Source organism: Rhinolophus sinicus, chromosome 6 (assembly GCF_057876585.1).
Source record: "Rhinolophus sinicus isolate RSI-liver-muscle chromosome 6, RSI-T2T, whole genome shotgun sequence".
Taxonomy (NCBI): domain Eukaryota; kingdom Metazoa; phylum Chordata; class Mammalia; order Chiroptera; family Rhinolophidae; genus Rhinolophus; species Rhinolophus sinicus.
In genome coordinates this window covers 48408218-48427013 of record NC_142506.1, presented here as the reverse complement: position 1 = coordinate 48427013, position 18796 = coordinate 48408218, and the positions used below count along the sequence as shown (strand labels likewise).

At 34.6% G+C, this 18796-nt stretch overlaps 1 protein-coding gene across 9 annotated transcripts in view; it reads right to left on the bottom strand.

Moving 5' to 3' along the window:
• RYR2 (ryanodine receptor 2) overlaps positions 1–18796 on the bottom strand; it is a 568842-nt gene that overhangs the window by 332840 nt on the left and 217206 nt on the right. For 8 of the 9 annotated variants that reach the window (XM_074316770.2, XM_074316771.2, XM_074316772.2 and 5 more), the window contains exon 1: positions 191–200. In XM_074316770.2, the coding sequence (XP_074172871.2) occupies positions 191–199 (9 nt within the window). In that variant the 5' untranslated portion in view covers position 200. Of the gene's footprint in view, positions 1–190; positions 206–6569; positions 6591–18796 lie in introns of those variants that run through there. The other variant, XM_088799091.1, reaches the window with a different exon arrangement.

Here is an 18796-nt window from a genome sequence, read left to right as displayed (position 1 = left end):
TGTCAAGTGTTCTTTCTTAAGCTGACAAATCTAAACATGTGATTTACATATTTAAATTTAAAAGCTCCAAAGTTTGATTTTATTTTTAGAAACTTTTAAAGTGTGTAGAAAAGTGCCATGAACTCAAAAAGCAAACCAAACTGAAAATGTACAAAGCATTCCATATAAAGCAGGTGATTCAACGTCTTACCTTCATCATGAATTTCTGTAGGGGCATAAGGAAAAGAGAGAAAATATTAAATATATATTATTTCAGACGTATTTTAAAATAGCTCTTATTTATAAAGATTGGAGTTATGTGAACAATAAACAGACAAAAACACATTCATTGTTTTGTCACAACAAAATACCAACTACATGCTAGAGAAAAGCTGTAGCAAGCAAAACTCTTTAAGAATATTTTTACATTAGTTAGTTCTTCCTTTTTCTGTGAAAACATGCTGCTCTAATGCGTGATTCAATTTACAACATATCTAAGCACCAAAAAATAACAAAAGTATATAATCTTACATTTATAACCTGAAAATGCTTTAATTTTTTTTTCATTTCATCTTTTGCATAAAAATGCAGTGATATAAACAGCAACACAACTAAATTTAGTAAAAAGAGTGGATTAGAAACAGGTAAGGTAGATGGCAAAGTGCTATTAGGTTGGTGTAAAAGTATTTGTGGTTCTTGCAATTTTTTAACCTTTTAAACCGCAATTACTTTTGTATCAACCTAATACAATGAGCTGCTCATATCCCATGCAAAATAACAGTAAGCTGTTCCCTAGACACTAAATACTGTGAGGGGTGAATGTCAGGGAAAAAAAAAATCACAAAAACTTTTCTTTTGTTCTTAAAATGACAGCCTTTTCTCATGATTGTATTATAATAGCTTTTTTTCTTCTACAAAACATAATATGCACATATATGCCTTCATTTTCCTTTAGGCCTGTAGTTTTTTGGTTTTGTTTTTTGTTTGTTTGTTTGTTTGTTTTTTTACTTATTTCTAGGAGATGTGTACAGATGTAAAAGAGCTAAGAAGGAAAAATGACATTAGTTTTCCAAACTCAGGACTAAATTTAGTTGTCACCACATCTAAGTACTACAAAGAAAAGATACACGTATCCACATTCATTTTACAGAAAACAGCCAGTTTTCTAACACAGATATTTGTAAATACCAATTGTTTTTCTAAAATATACCTAAATAGTAATAGTATATTACTCAATGAGAATTCTACTATGACTGGTTTTTTTCATTTGTAATATTATAACTTCAAGGAAAAATTGTAAACATACATACATAGTAATATGTATACTACTCCAGGCAATTCGATTGTGACTGATTTGTTTCATTTTAATAGAATTTTAAGAAAAAGTTGTAAAAAAAGAACATTTCATTCTCAGCCTAGAAAATATAGGCTGTTTAGTTATATTTTTGTAACTGATATCAGTGGTAAGTGATATCAGGAAATGGAATTGTCCATGTTGAAACTGAATAATTATATGTGACTGATAGTGAGACAGATTTCACTAAATGAAGAATTAGGAAAAAATCATTTTTAAGCCTTCATTCAAAGAAAAACAAAACTCCAAATTGTTGCCATGGAACATGGTTTTTAACATATTTTTATTGAGAGATTTAATTGATCTAGGTTTTAGAGATTTTTCTTTCAGAAACGTTCTCAGTCTGACTTTGTCAGTTACCTAGGCTGAATGACTTTAGAATGGTAATAAGTAGGAAAAGGACTGGTCCATAGAGTTACTGAGATGTGCTAGTCACAATTTCTAAGTTGTGTATGACTGTAGGTAGAACAATCTCTCAATGTCGGAGAGTAATCTGTATATATGATAAAAGAGAATGAATACAAGAAATTAGCAAAGGCTCAAATATCTACCCATAAAATGAAGAGGAATAGTAGATGTAATGGATACACACTATTTTCAAAAGATAATCAAGAACATTAAAGATTATTTGAATCATTATTGAGATTAACTTTTGATCAATGAATTAACTTTTGTATTGGTCAATTTAGCTTAAGGGCTGGATATTATCAAAGTTATAACATAATGAGATTTTCAAAAGGGATCACTCAAGGGCAAGGAAGAAAACAAAACACATTAAAACCAAAAGGGTAAATATTTAAATCTCAGTGTAAGCACTACTTAGGTATGATAAAAAGCAACAGAAAAAGAATGATGATAATCTAAAAAAATATGATTTAAAGGAGAAAAAAAAAAGAAACCCATGCAGATAAACATATCTTTTTTAAAATAGCCTCAAGTTTAGATGTAGAGAATATCATTTTTATGCTAACAATAAGTTTAATAGAGATTATTTGGTTCATTTCTCTCTTGAAAATTTCACTAGATGAGTTGAATTTCATTGGACAAGATACAGAAAGGCATGCCCGTGACGACAACATGGCCCAGGAACCAGCATGGGTTCTCACACTGCTTTCTGTCTCAGAAGAAATTTGGGGATGATTATCAATTGGGACAGCAACACAAAGGGGGAGGGGCAGGGTTAGTTCTTTTGGGTAAAACTGCAAATGGCAGTGATTCACTGTTCCAGGTTTAGTTTCATTACTTCAGAATTAGACATCAGATGAAGCTTCAAATGTGAGCAAGAGTTGAGGCATAACCCCTATTATGCTGTATTAACATGAAAGCCAGGAAGGAAATAGAAATCCTTGTTTTAACGTAAGCATGGATGGTCCGGGGAGTCTAATAGATGACAAAAAGAAGCAGAATAGTCTTTGGTCTGTAAGTATGTATTACTTTACTCAGTAGATATGAAAGACCTGAGGGACTTTCGTAACATATGCAAATGATTATGTGTAGACAAATCCCATAGTAACACTTTATTCTGAAAATTATAATGAAACATTGACTATCAAGAGAATGCATAATTATATTCAGTCTGTTACTGGTACAAAGAAAGAAACAGTAATTCAGGTGATGTAAAAATCTCCTGTACCGTAATTATGCCTTTCAGTTCAACCTTGATTTTTTTTTTTAACTATTTCAGTTGGTGAAATGACAGTTGCTTTAAAAACTTAAGACTCCTATATGTGTATTTGTCTTAGAAGTTTTAAATGAACCTTTACTGAAATGTCTTTTCAAAAATTATAAATATAAGGAATTAGCTATCAAGCAACACAATAAACATGTGGGGGCTAGACAAAAAAATTATCAAATATGGCAATCTAAGAGACTAGGTCAAAATTCTGACTCAAGAGTATGTCTAACCTAAAATTTCCATGGGAGCGTGAAATGTCCTACTCTGCACACAAAATATCCATCAAATTGAAGCCTCTTTTGTCATTTTTTCTTTCCCTGTTTCAAGATGCTATAATTCCCCTTAATCTTCCAACTGGAAACCTCTCGTGCTGAGTGAGGATAATCTCGTGAACTTCATTATGCCGAGAAAAAGAGAAGTTATTTCACCACCATAGACTTGGGTCTGTTGGTGACTATGTTAAATTAAAGATGATTAATGATACTCCCAACAAATTTTAGGGGACAAAAGAAATTTCAGATGAATAATTTCAAGTTCCAGGCATAGATAAGTATATACTATGCAACAGTACGTGTGGATACATGTGTGAGAAACCTCAACTCTTTATCTTTATAAAAATATCCCATGTAAATGCTTAACTTCCTCGGGTTGCCCCACTGAAAGTATCCACGACTACACTGACCGACAGACATACCGATGGTACCCCAGAGAGCATCTGGAAGGGGTTCTGCTTCCAGCCTGTGAAGGAGCTGTTGTATGTGTAGTGACACAGCCCACGTCACTCATGTCAATGGCCATCACTGGTATCCAGATCAGTGTGCATGCCGGTATTTCTCAAAAGAATTCACTGTATTTGGGGGGCAGGTGGTGGCAACTGTTGTCTTTTGCAAGCTATCAACAACTCTATACAGACAGTGTTAAAATGAACGGTCTCTGCTTTTGAGTGGAATGAATTTGACATAAATCTGTGTATATCATTATCTAGCTCTTTTTTAGAGGGTAAAGGAAAATAAATATTTCTGGTAAGGTACTATAAATCCACGCTTCATCTCTATGACACGTGTTCATAAGTCACTGAGCTGTGTGAATGCCTAAAATATGAAGTCAGAGAGCTATCTAGGCAGGGCTTTCTTCTTTCGTCTCAAGAGAGCATTTCTATAAATCGGAAAACACAAATTAATGTCTACAGAGGATATATGGATAATAATGACCTGAGCCTGCCCTATACTCAGACTACCACCTACATATTAAAAATTTCTCTATATCAGGATATAAAAGAATATTCTATATTTTTTTCAAACATGAATGAACCTCGATAACATGAAAGCATTTCACAGACCCTCACATAATAGTAGCTACATGTGAAAATGCACTATTTTTAAAAACTACTACTGAGTTAGGAATATTTGAAAAGATTTTATATTTTAAAAATGCCACAGGATCGACATAATTTTTTTAAAAGTATATGTAGGAGACATCATTCGGTCAATAGACAAGCCCTCATATACGATAATATCACAATCTTTCCCATCCCTTTCTTGTCCCCAACTCCACCCATGACCGGCAATCCTGGCCTCCATGTCATAAACCAGTGCTACAGGTTAGGGTGCTGGAGGGCTGGGGCTGGGGGACTGGACGAAAATAACAGTTAATCAATTTTTAATCCAGGATTCACAAATGTTATTCTCTCTTGAAGTATGAAGAGCAGCATTTAATTAGTCTATGGGCTTATTATGAAACACTAATACTCAAAGATGCTCAAAAAGATGTGGGGTGGGGAAGAAAGGGGGGGCAGGAAGAGAGAAAGGTTTATTAAGATAGATTGAGTGAATCTTGATGAATTCCAGAATTATGCTATCAGAAAATTTATAAAGAAGCCATTTTAATTTCCATTATAGTTAAGTTTCATAAGGCTCTTAAAAGTCTTGATCTAGGGCCCTTCAATGTATTCTGCAGAGAAGCAAATATAACAGGGTGTTAAAATGAAACACCTGTCTGAGAACCAAGTGATGGTAAATACCACCATATCCCAAACCACCCTGTAATACCACCCAAGCAGGGACACCAAAGGGGAAACTGAAAATCCACTGGCCACCCTTTGCTGACCTCAGTTCCTGTGTGTCAGAAGAGGTTGGCAAGCAAGGAAATGGTTGATTAGATAAAGGTGTTGGGGGGCTCAGAGTCCTGCTTCCTTATCCCCAAGTTTCCCCTAATCTCAAGCCTAGCAAGGGTGGCTTTGGGGATACCTGTGTCCCTGAGAGCTGGGACACAACAGACTGCTGTGTCTAGAGATGGAGAGGCAGGAGATTGGCTGAAGTGGCCTGTGACAGGAGAGTGTAGGGAACTGGGAAACTGCACTGCCAGCAAGCCAGTAGGGCCACACTAGACAGAGCCAGCCTGGGACTATCTGCAGTGCCACCAAGAGACCCAGAATGAGGAAGTAATCACCGCTGACCAACTAGAGGTGACCAGCTAGAGGCTGCAGCAAGACGACTACAGGTCAGAGATTTCTGGTCACATAAGTTCCGCCCCCAAAACCTCCCAAGTGTCCATAGAAAAAGTCAGCTTTAAGCACCTGACAAGCCCGATGAATGACACAATCATGGAAAAAGCCTGTTTCTGCTCACCTTCCTCTTCTCCCAGGTCCCCAGCACCCTGAGAGGGGAGGAGCTGCAGGCCACAAGCAGGGGTGAAGGAACCTGACAGGGGGAAGTGAGAGCGGCTCCCCACACTCTCTCCGCTGCAGGCTCCTGCCTGGAGAGGCTTGAGCTATCTAGACAAGTTGGAGTAACTTCAGATTCTCCTGTTATACAGGGTTGAGCATTTTAATTACTGAAATGAGACTTCTGCGACTTGAAATGGCTGGGGGCATATCACTGTCTGAATGTGAGAAAGGTTGCAGACTCCTCCTAATTTAACCCAAGGGATAAAAGAGAACCAGCCCACAGAGCAGTTGCCCTGCGAGTGACAGTAACAGGTAACAAATTCTACCAGTTACTACCCCCTCTCTCCTTAACTGATGAGGAAACAGGCCATAGTCATAACACAACTTGGCCACAGGCCATTCATCACACTGCTGATCCCCGATGTAGCCTCCAGAATCCCGGTTCTGTGTCTTTCCTCATGCTGTTATCCTCCACCTTCACTTTTTAAAATTGTATGAATATGTGTAACAGGCTTTTTCTATACTACACAGAAAATATGAGCGCTAAGCAGTAGGTTTTAAGATGAAATAGGCAAGACTGTTGATAAAAGATAAACAATGTTAACAATCAAAGCCTTCTTGTTAATCAGAGCATATCATAATTACAAAGCCAATTATATAGAAACTATGTGGTTCTAGGATGGAGAGTATTTTAACATCCCCCATTTCAGAAGAAGCGAAACAGGAAACACATAAGGTTCTAATGAGAAACCTGTAAAATATTTGTTCATTACAACATAGCAGCTATTTTGAAAAGTATGAGCCACACTAGGAAGCCAAACAAAAAGATTAGAGGCAAGAGCAAACATGCACTCATTTGCATCACAATTTCTTTGGAAATACAGGAAAACACATACCCATTTTTCCACATCAACTTGCTGTGGAAAGAAAAAGTCAAAATAAATAACAAGCAAACAAATAAATATCCAGCAATGTTTCAATTACTGTCATTTACATAAACTGAAATGTGGTCTCTGCACCAAAATCTACTTCCAATTCTTAAGGATAAGAAACAATATTCAAAATTTTAATTAATAATATTTAATCTCCTCAAAAAAAATCCCAATTAAGTTAGCAATCAAAACTTCAAAAGGCATAAGGCTCATAATGCACCAAGTACATGAAATAACCATCATTTAATATATTCAAAAGCAAATGTGAACATTTGCCTAACTCAAACCTAATAGGCCTCCTGATTTAGGAACCACTATTCTCTTCTAACTATACGTACGAATCTACTTAATGAAAAAAAGTCAATTTAGAAATACAGCATCCAACTATAAACCTCTCATGAAATAAAGGTAAAATTTCTCTTATCCAAATTTTTTTAGCATTATTTCAATTTCACAATATAACAAAAGGCGTACCTTGCCAAATAATTCAGAAATTATATCAGCATCAAATTATTTTAAAATTGTGTTTATTAATGAATGTATGTTAGCCCCACTCATTATGTGACTTTTAAAAATAAGTGAATATATAAAACTATATTCAAAGTATAAAATAGAACAAATAAAAAAGCCACGTCAACAAAGGTTGTTTTCTACACTGTCCCAGGATTCCTAGCAATTCAATCAGAATAGGAGACTTTTGACACTGAGGACATGCTCATCTCAAAGGTAGTTTTCCATAGGACACCTCCCTCCTGCAGCACATGGTCGGTGTCCTGTCAGAACTGAGGTTCACTTCAGACTCCTCTTGCATTTAACTTTATTCATAATTTTTGCCTTAGAAAATTCATTGATTAGGTAAGAAGCTAATGTTCGGTAGGTAATCTGGGGCCATAGCTAAGCATCTCCACCCCTGAGTAATCAAGCTTCTGGAAGGATATATGCGTAAAATGCAACATACAGAGTGATTATTTATTTAAATGCTGTAAAGTAATAGAAGAAGATCAATTTGAAGATACAGGTGGAATTGTTTTGAAGCCCTGGTGAAATTCCATAGGTTTGATAGTTTACTTATAACAGAGCATTTTGATTTCTTTAGTAATTTATTTAGTCCTCAGAAAAATCTGTTAAGTCTACCCCCAATCTTTACATTTTAAAAACACACAATTATTATTTTAAGAAGAACAATTTACTGAATGGAAAGGCCTGGGTTTGCTATAAGTTTTTAAGATGTTTAGCTGTTGTATAAAGTTCAACTCCTCATTTTAAACATTAACCTATTAGAGTGATGAATCTATTTCTCTAGATCTCGGACCAAAGAGAAGCAATTTAGTAATGTTTAGTATACTGCACTGATCATTCACTTTTCTACCTCGAAAAGGACAAATTCTTACATTTATTCCCTTCAAAAAAAAAAATTCTCAAAGAAATATGAAATAAATTCCTTCTCATATTTATCAGGAAAATAGGATATGCCATACTTTCAATGATTCCAATGATTAGCAAAGACATCCTATTATCCCATCATTATTCTCACTTCTAAATGTTAAACATTCACATACACACACACATCAGTTCAAAGATAAAGTGTGGTATGATTGTTCTAGAAGAAAGAGAACTTGTAATCAAGAGTCATATTACTGGTATGCACAGTAGTACCTCGGTTTTCGAATGTCTCCGTTGACGGACATTTCGGTTTACGAACGCCGTAAATTTTATGGATCTATGGTATCATTAGATAGAAAAATTTATGTTAAATTGCTGTTTTAGGGGTTGATTTTAAAGGTCTGGAACGGATTAATCCATTTTGCATTACTTTTTATGGGGAAACCGCACCTCGGTTTCCTAATGTTTCAGAACTCAAAGGGTCTTCTGGAATGGATTATGCTCGAAAACCGAGGTACCACTGTATTAGTAATAGCAGCTCTTTAATGATCTGTATTACAAAAGAGAAACCGTTTCTTAAGTAGCAAGAAAGTAGCAATAACATAACAGACTCAGTATCCAAATGCCTAAGGAAAGGCTTAGCAAATGCATGTCCTAGGGTGAATTCTGAGGTAAACACACAAGACAAGACAAGCGACAAACCATCCACAGAATAAGAAGACTGACTGAAGTGCAATAAACTTGTAACTATGCATGAGCAATGCAGTGATTTCATGACACATCTCTTATGAATGTTAACAAGAGGCATTTCACCAAATGCCTGCAAACAGTGAAGAGAATGATTTATATGGGGGTAATCAAAAAGGGAAATATAAAATTCACAATAAACTTAATCAATTTTAGAGTTTAAACAACTACCAGATCCGTAAAGCATAGAAAACAATTGAACATTATTCCAATAATTTATTATCTAAGTATGTAGAATTTTCAAAAAGTATATGGATTCTATTAATTCAGAGAAAATAAGTATTTTAACATGTGTAGAAAATTATATTCAAAATTTTATCATATTAAAGACTGGGAAAAGGGCAACTTTGTTTTTTCAAGTAAAAACAAAATGTCCATTAAAAAAACAAAATAGTCATTTAAATGCCGACTTAATTTAGCAGAGAGGCCATAAGAATAATACAAAAGTAATTAATTCTAAATTATATCATCACATGAAAAGTGGGACACTCATATGACATCTCTACTTTTGTATTTATATTTTAATTAATAAATTCAGGGCACATAAAGATGAACTATTCCATAACCTAAAAAAAAAAAAGTGCAGTTGCTTCTTCCAAATTGCTTCACTTGTTTTACTGTTTAAAGTGGAGAATATTATTCTTATTATTAAATCTATAGGTCACAGATTAAGTAGTTATTCTGTTCTGGGCTTTGAGCTAAACGCTTCACACGTAATCTTACTGTCTGCATTTTACATATGAGAAAACAAATGACATGTAAAGGCATTACAAATCTTTCACAACAACAAAGGTCACACAGCTACTAAAGGATAGAGCTTGACCTGGAAGTTGGGTCTCTGACTTCAAAGCCCCATTCTTCTAAACGACCTCTACATACGTACACCAAATCCAAAACACAGCATCTTTTTTCTCTTTTGCTTCAAAACTTTAATCTGTATTTAATTTGGAATTACTCACCTGCGTATTTTACGGTAAGTACCATCTAATACAATGTGTAAACATCAGGGTAAAACAATTTAAGATGCACCTAGAGACTCTTACAACATCAAAGATGTTAGTTTCTTTTGTTCAAACAGCATGTCTAATTTTGGGCAAAGATATATTTCTAGATAATTACATCACAACAATAAAATACCCATCATATTGAGGCATATGCAAGAAAAGTAATTAAAATATTTAATGCATGCTACAATCCATTACTCCACTATTAATTTTTTTAAATACCGTATTTTGCCATGTATAATGTGCACTATTTTGCCCAAATTTATGAGGGAAAAATAAGGATGCACATTATACATGGATAGTACTAATTACGTATCTGTATAAATATTTTTAATTATTTTATTTATGCTCATGATTTAGAAGTGTAACTCTAGAACTCAATAACAATATCCGTATGCAAAATAATACCCTGGAATACAATAATCGGTTTTGTTGAATTTACGACAAACTTGCAACGACGAAGAATTTTTGGCCTTCTGTGATGCATAAATACCGTAAATTTGTTACCAGTACATAAAATTTCTTGTACCTTGCATCTGTTCTTGTGTTTTGTAATTTTTGTCACATAAAATTTTTTGTACCATAATATGTCAAAAAATAAATGTTAAAATTCCCTTATAATACAAAAAACAAGTACCTAATATAAACAAATAAAAATTTCAATTAAACAATTAAAATTGGAAAAATGTTTTCCCTGAAAGGTTGAGCCAAAAATGTGGGTGCACATTATACACAGCAAAATATGGTAATAAATTAAAGAAAGAAAAAAAACTACTCTGCCCTACAAATAATTCTTCACTGCACATGTTTATTATTAAGATTGGGGGCGGGGAGGACTTCAAATTTTCACACTATGTTCCAGGATTCAAAATATAACAAAGTCATTTAGATTTTTTTGAAGTAAAATCATGATTTTTGAAGGTCCACATTTTTAATGAACATGACAAATTCAGAAAAATATGTAAATCATGAGTATATAGCTTGCAAAAATTTTACTAAGTTAACAGACCCATGTAATCAGCACCCAGACCTGAAAGCTGCCCTCATACTCTCCCCAACGGGAACCATTCTTTCTCACCATTAATTAGTTTGCCTTTTTTGATTTTGGAAATATAGACTATGTTGTCTTTTTACCTATGTTCTTTAGCTGGCATTACATTGGTAAGATCCATCCTCTTGTCACATGTAGTAGTAATTAATTCATTTTTCCTGTTTATTCCATTGCATGAACATATCACAATTCATTTATGCATTCAACAGATACACATTTGGGTTGTTTCCTGTTTGGGACTATTACAAATCAATCTGTACATTCTTATACGTATCTTTTGGTGCATACATGAATATATTTCTAATGGATATGTATGAGGAGTAGAATTACTCGGTCATGGATTTATAGATACTGAGTTATAGTAGATATGGCCAAAAAGGTTTCCAAGTGGTTCTATGACTATGCTCTCAGCAGCAGTGTGTAAGCTTCCAATCTTACCAATACTCAATATTACTAGTCTTTTTAATTTTAGCTCTTGAGGTGAGTGTGTAGTAGTACCTTGTCACAGTTTTGATCTGTAGTTTTCTGATGCCTGCTGAAATAAACACCTTTTCATATGCTTTTGGATATTTGAATATCCACTCTTGTGAAGTATCTTGTTCAAGCCTTTTTTACCCATTTGTTTTCTCTTAGGTGTACTATCTTTTTCTTACTGATTTGTCAGAATTGGTCATACTATCTTAATCATTGTAACATCAAAATGAGTTTTGATATCTGGTAGTCAAAGGCCCAAACTGTGTTCTTTTCTTAAATATTGTATTTGCTAATATTGATCCTCTTAATTGCCTATAATGTTTAGAATCAATTTATAAATTTTCATGCACACAAGAAGAAAACCTGCCGAGATTTTGATTGAGTTTGCATTGATCTACAGATTCACGTGGAAAGAATTGCCATCTTTATAATATTCTGTCTTCCAATATGGGAACTTTGTATATTTCTCCTTTTTCTTTTTCAGTCATCTTTAATTTTATTATACTAATGTACTATTATACTAATACAAGTACACTCATTTAGAAATGTCTATTTTGTAACTGCTTTTTACTAATATATAAAAATGTAACTGATAATTTATATTGAGCAGTGACTTCGCCAAATTCATTTTTTAACTCTAGTAATGCCCACTTTCATCACCTTTATTGAATACTGCGCTGAAATAATTCAAGACGTCACTGATTTTCTACGTTGTAGGGAGTTTTTGCCAGATTAAGGAAGTTTCCTTGTATTACAAATTTATTCGTTTTGTTTTATTTTTTAAATGTTTTAAAGTATCTATTAAAATATATCATTTTTTTCTTCTTTTGCTCTTAATATGATGAAAGACATTAATTGGTGTTGTGAATACATTAACAGGGTTTGAATTAACTTGGTTGTAATGTGCTATTGATTTTATATGTCCATGGATTGGATTTGCTATAATTTGCAGTGGATTTCTGCATCTATGTGCTTGCTGGATATTAGTCTATGACATTTTTTTCTTGCAAGGTCTTTGTCAGGGTTTAGGATCAGAGTTTTATGTTGGCCTCATAAAATTAGTTGAAAAGTGTTCTGAAAGGTTGGTATTATTTCTTCCTTAAATGTTTGGTAAAATTGATCAGTGACGCAATCTGTGCCTGGACTTTTTTGTGATAATACTTTTACTCACTAATTCAATGTCTTTAATGGATACAGGACACTTCACATTTCCCAATTATTGTATGAGGGTTGGTTAATTATAGTTTCCTAAAACTGTATGTTTCTAGGAAATTTTAAATTCATTGGAATAAAGTTATTCAATATAGTCTGTATTTTCCAATTGGAGGTTCTACGATTTCCTCTTTTTCATTTATAATACTGTAAATTTCATATTCTTTCTTTTTTGTCTTGTTCGGTTAAGGGTTCATCAATTTTATTAGTCTTTTCAAAGAACCAACAATTGGTGCTTAGTCATTTGTTGAATAGATGGCTGAACTGCCATTTAGCAAGGAATTAAAAGAAATCCACATTATACACTTATATTAAAACACTGGCATTTAGATGGGTCCATTATATTTTAACAAGCAATGAGTTTATCCCTTCTCAGTGGAAGGGGAAAGAAGCTATTTATTGAGAACCTGCCATCATAGGCATTGTGCTGCATACTTTTATACTTGCTTTCTCTCCTATAACCTTAGTCTCATTAGTTAGCAAGGATGTTTTTTCTTTTTCTTTTTTTTTGTTCTTCATTTTTATATGTACTTACAATACAAAATTAAGGATTCACTGGACCTCAGACTGGAGTATCTACCCAAATACTTCCAGGAGGAAGCCAAATAAATTTAAAATGGAAAACACAAAGTATTGAATTAAGATAAATATGGTATTAATGTTGGGGAAATAAGTAAGAAAAAATGCACCTCTCCAATCTGCAGTAGGGAATGTGATTTCTATTTTAAACTACATGAGACCACAAAGTTCTTTCTGTCATCAGTATAAGGAGAAAAAAAAAATCATAAATTTCATTAAGCAAATGAGATCACAAAGGTAAGTCCAGTAATTCACTGATTTATACTTTGGCAATCTCACGCACTAACACATTTGACTTAATTCAAGGAAATGGTTTAGAATTTTCATTCAGAAGTTTAGGGCTTTTTTTTTTTTTTTAATTTAAACTACATAATAGAAGAGTAAGATCTGCTACTTCCTAAATTATTCTTATTTTAAAATAACAGTTCCTATAATATAAATTGATTTCTGAATTTGTCCAAATCCTCAGGAACATAAATATACTTTCTAACTCAAAATTACCACTACCTCCTTTCTTTAAGCACAGAATACATTAAATGGCTCTTGCATAAACATTAATGTTAACAAATTGATATGAATGAGTACTTAACAAATAATATGGTCACTTTCTTCCATGTAGGTTCTCATCAGAATTACTAAGTTTGATAAAATACCACAGGTAAATTCATTTGGGAAAACAGTCAAAAAAAGAATGAACAATTTGTGAGGGACAAAAACGCTATGAGATGGAACTAGCTCTATTAAATATTAAAACATTTCTAAAATACAGTGCTATTTGGTAGAAAAACAGACAAGTGTGTGTAACTGAATATTTAGCTTAAAGTAGCTGAATATTTAGTTTAAAGTAACTGACTATTTAGCTTAAATTTAGTGTCATGAATAACAATGGAACTATTGCTTAGCTAGTGGGGGAAAAATCAACTCAAATAATAAGCTTGAACTCTAGATGGATCTACTAGGAATAGTAATAAACTCCATATAATAATAAAGTCAAAAAAATTCCAGACCTATTTCCTATATAAAAAGTGTTAGGTGCGTAGAGGACGATAGAGATTTTAACAAAATGATACAATGCAATCCCAATGAAAATCCCAGCAAGTTATCGTGTGGACATTCACAAACCTATTCTAAATTTATACAGATAGGCAAAAGACCCAGAATAGCCAACAGAACATGGAAGGAGAGGAATAAAGTAGGAGAACTGACCTTACCCAATATCAAGACTATCTATAAAGCTATAATAATCAAGACAGCGTGGTATTGGTGAAAGACAGACAAACAGATCAATGGAACAGAATAGAGCCCAGAAATAGATCCACACAAATACAGTCAACTGATCTTTGACAAAGGAGCAAAAGTAATTCAATGGAAGGAAAAAAAAGATAGTTTTTTTTCACCAAATGGTGCTGGAACTGAATATCCACATGCAAAAATAGGAATCTTAAACCCTTTGTAAAAATTACTTCAAAATAAGTCACAGACTTGAATGGAACACACAAAACTATAAAACTCGTAGAAGATAACACAGGAGAAAATTTAGATGGCCGTAAGTTTAGTGATGACTTTCAGATCCAACACCAAAAGCATGATCCATGAAAGAAAAATGAATAAGTTAGGATTCATTAAAATTAAATATCTGCTGTGTGAAAACACCATTAGCCAAATGAAAAGACAAGTCACAATGGGATGAAAATCTTTACAAAACATATGTATGATAAAGGACTGGTATATAGAATATACAAAGAATGCTTAAAACTCAACTGTAAGCAGGGAAACACAAAATGTCAATAAGATACCACCACACACATAGAATAACTAAAGTCCAAAAGGCAACAACACCAAATGCTGACAAGGATGTGGAGCAACAGGAATGCTCACTCATTGTCAGTTGGAATGCAACATGGTACAGCCATTTCGGAAGATAGTTTGGTGATCTCTTACAAAAGTAAACATATTCTTACTATATGATCCAGCAGTCACACTCCTTGGTATATACCCAAAAGAGCTGAAAACCTAGGTCTACATGAAAAGCTGCACACAAGTTTATAGCAGTTTTATCCATAATTGCCAAAAATTGAAGTAACCAAGATGTCCTTCACTAGATAAATGCCTAAACAAAAAGCTGTACAGACAATGCAATATTAACAATAAAAAGAAATGAGCTACCAAGCTAAGAAAAGACATGTAGAAACCTTCAATGAATATTGCTATGTGAAAGAAGCCAGTATGAAAAGATTACATATGGTATGATTCCCACCATATGACACTCTGGAAAAGGAAAAACTATGGAGACAGTAAAAAGGTCAGTGGTTACTAGTGGTTGCCAGTTTGGGAAGCATGAATAGGTGAAGCATGTGGACTTTTAAGGCAGTGACTACCCTGTGTGACACCATAATGGTGGATACATGACACTACACATTTGTCAAAACTTACAGAGCATACAACACAAAGAGCAAACCCTAATGTAAACTCAGGCCTTTGAGTGATAATGTATCAACACTGGCTCATCAATAATAACAAATGTACCACTCTCAAGCCAGGTGTTCATAACAGGTGTGGGGGAACTTCTAAAACTACTCTAAAAAGTGAGCTGAACAAAAACATTTTTAGACTTTAAAAAAAAACATATTCTAATATAAAGAAATAGTTCATAACAAATACCAAATAATTATTACATAATAAAAAATGAGAGAAATGTAGGAAAACTTAAAAAAAACTGATGCTGTGGGACTCCATGAGTAGAAACATTACTTTTGCTTGGAGGATTATGGAAGATTTCAAGGAAGACACATCGTTGGACATGTACATAGAAGGATGGGATGAACTTTTAAAAGGCCCAGAATTCTAAATGGAAGAATTCGTGTGACAACAATGTGAGAATATATCATTTGGGGAAGAGAGAGGACACTCAGAGGGAGTGAGTCCAGTTTAGACAGAGAATGTACAACATGAAGAACTAATGAAAGCCAGACATGAAGAAAAACTAAACCTTAAACTCCATCATAAAAACTGAGGTTGGGGCAACAATTAAATTGGAAACAGTCTGCTCAGGGAAGGGTTGAGCATCAGGTACAGGCAAACGAAAGGCCTAGAAGGAAGCATCCACCATAAGACTGATCTGATTAGTGGCTGAATCCACCCAGTTGCACAGATTTCCTCCTCAGCAATGCTGGAAGAGTTTGCAGGGGAACCAAAGACCCCTGATGGGGAGACTACATACAAGTCTACTCAGTTTTTATCTTTGACCCTGGAATCCTATTTTTATTTGAATATCTATGCAGCATCTACATCAAATCCATTCTGGAAGTATAGAGACTATATCTCATGAATAAATAAATGATATAATTCATTTTCCTACTCATACTACCATTGTTATACCACTAATACTTCTATTCTGTAAATCATTAGCAACAAAGCAGAACAAAATCTCCAGGCCACAGGTGTATAAAGACAATCTCAGTTTTTATCTTTGACCCTGGAATCCTGTTTTCATTCCTTCAACCCTCCCCCACCCCTAAAAAAAAAAAAAAAAAAGCATATATTGTTTATATTTATACTGCATACATTCCACTATATCCTGTCCTGGTAGAAACATCCCTCACTCCTCAGGCTCTGTCTCCATTATCTCTCCACAGAGTCTTACACATTTACTTAGAGCCCAGTTACTCATGATGTATCTGTAGAGTGAACAAATGCAACTAACTCCAGCTCATGAAGTGTTAAATATTCCTGGTTTATTGTTGTCTGTACTGTTACTTACCTGTTTCTCTCTCTCTCTCTCTCTCTCTCTCTCTCTCTCTCTCTCTCTCTCTCTCTCTCTCTCACCCCCCCCCTGTCTAATCTCATTGGGACACTCTTCTCTCGTATCAAATAATGTAATGTTTTCAATATGTCTTCTCATCTCACACCAGGCTCACTCTCTCCAGAACGGTGGAAATCGGTGCACTGCAACACGAAGCCCACCCTGTGTGGCCAGGGCGTGCCTTCTCTGCACTCGGCCGATGGTTTAAGGACAGTTTAAGGTTTCCTATCTCCAGTAAAGAACTTAGCTCCATGTGGTCTTAGAACTAATGGCCTCCCCATTATCTCAGAAGCTACATGACCATTTCTGGTTGTCCCGCAAGTGCTAGCCTCAGGCTAACGGTCGAAACTTTCCACGTGGTCTCTCAAATCCCCAGGTTACCCACTAGCTTTTGCTTTTTGACCACAGCTCTAAAATTAATTGCAAAAAAGCATAGCTTCTGAGAGCGTGTGGCTGCAGTCAATGGAGTCGCTTGCACTGCTTTTAAATGTTCAGAGGTGCAACTCTATGAAGATTTCGTATGTGTGCATATTATCTACATTTTTCTGGGGAAATGTTCAATAATTTTTATCTGATTCACGAAGGTCCATGACTGGAGATGGCCATATACTTTCTCATCCAGAATGGGACACTGGGCAGTGAAACAGGGAACTAACAGGAGTTAAGCTGCAACTTAGGTGTTAATCTGGACTGTGCCAGGCAAACTCCAAAAGGTACGTTCTCGTTTTCCCTTTTGAAAATATTCTTTTCTCCCATATTTGGGAGGCAAGGGGAAAAAGAGCTGCACTTACAAGGCAAAAGTCTTACCTTATGTTCAAAATTACGACTACAGTAGCAGAAACAGAATTTGTAGAACTTTTCAGACTCTTAATTTTTGGTTTATAAATTCTACCTTGTAATCCCTCAAGTCTGCAAATATTTCCTGAGTGTCTGCTTCATGAGATGCATTGTCCTAGGTGTTGGTGGTACAGCAAGTGCACACACAGGCTCAAAGTCCTGCCTTCATGGGGTCTACACTCTAATGAAGACATGTGATCTATTAAAAGCACAAAAATAAAAAGAGAAACACACAGTATGTCCAAAGGTAATAAGTGTTTTGGAGAAAACTCAAGCAAGGTAAAAAAGAAGGCTAGTTAGGGGTTTGGGGGAGTAAGGGTAGTGCCTTCTAATGAAGATTGGTGAAAGAAGGAAGTGGTCTACCATATTGGACTCGAAGGTCTCAAGAAAATGAAGTTAGAACTTTAAGAGAATAAAAATTAGAGGATGGTTGTCTCAATAGGTTGTGAATATCTTTAAATCACTGGTGCATTCTGGAATAGTTTATCACAAACATTTACCATCTGATTCATTTGCTGCCAAATATTTACACTTAAAAATATTATTTTTAATTTTAAACATGCAAAAAAAAATCAGAGGAAGATGTCCAAATTGAATGATGCTAATCAAATGAAATAGTGTATATATTCAAGAGTCATAATCTAAAACAGACGTAACTGCACCACGGGAATCGAATTATTGTTGATTAACTTGGCCTCCTTATTGAGTTTCGTGCTGGATTCTCTGGGAAACACAGATACAGTGTTGTATCCTTAGCTTCAGAGTGGAAAGTAGCCTTTATAGAGACAGAAAGACAGTAAAATAGAAGACGCATATTCCAACACAGACAAATGTCCACATTCACATAAGTGGGAGATAAACAGTGCTGCTCAGCAACTGTTTTTAGCCCACAGCCCTTTAGAAGATATAAGTCACTGCACCTGTTTCATAGATGAAGGACAGGTACATGGCTATGCCCAGAGGCTTTGGACAGATGCTGACTAACGGCCATGTCAAGTTATTAAATGCCTTAATGTCTTAGCATTATAGCTCCATTTCCAAAGCAGTGCTCATGCTTTCCCAGAGATGTTCCTAAACAGAACCCAGCCTCCTAAAATAAAAT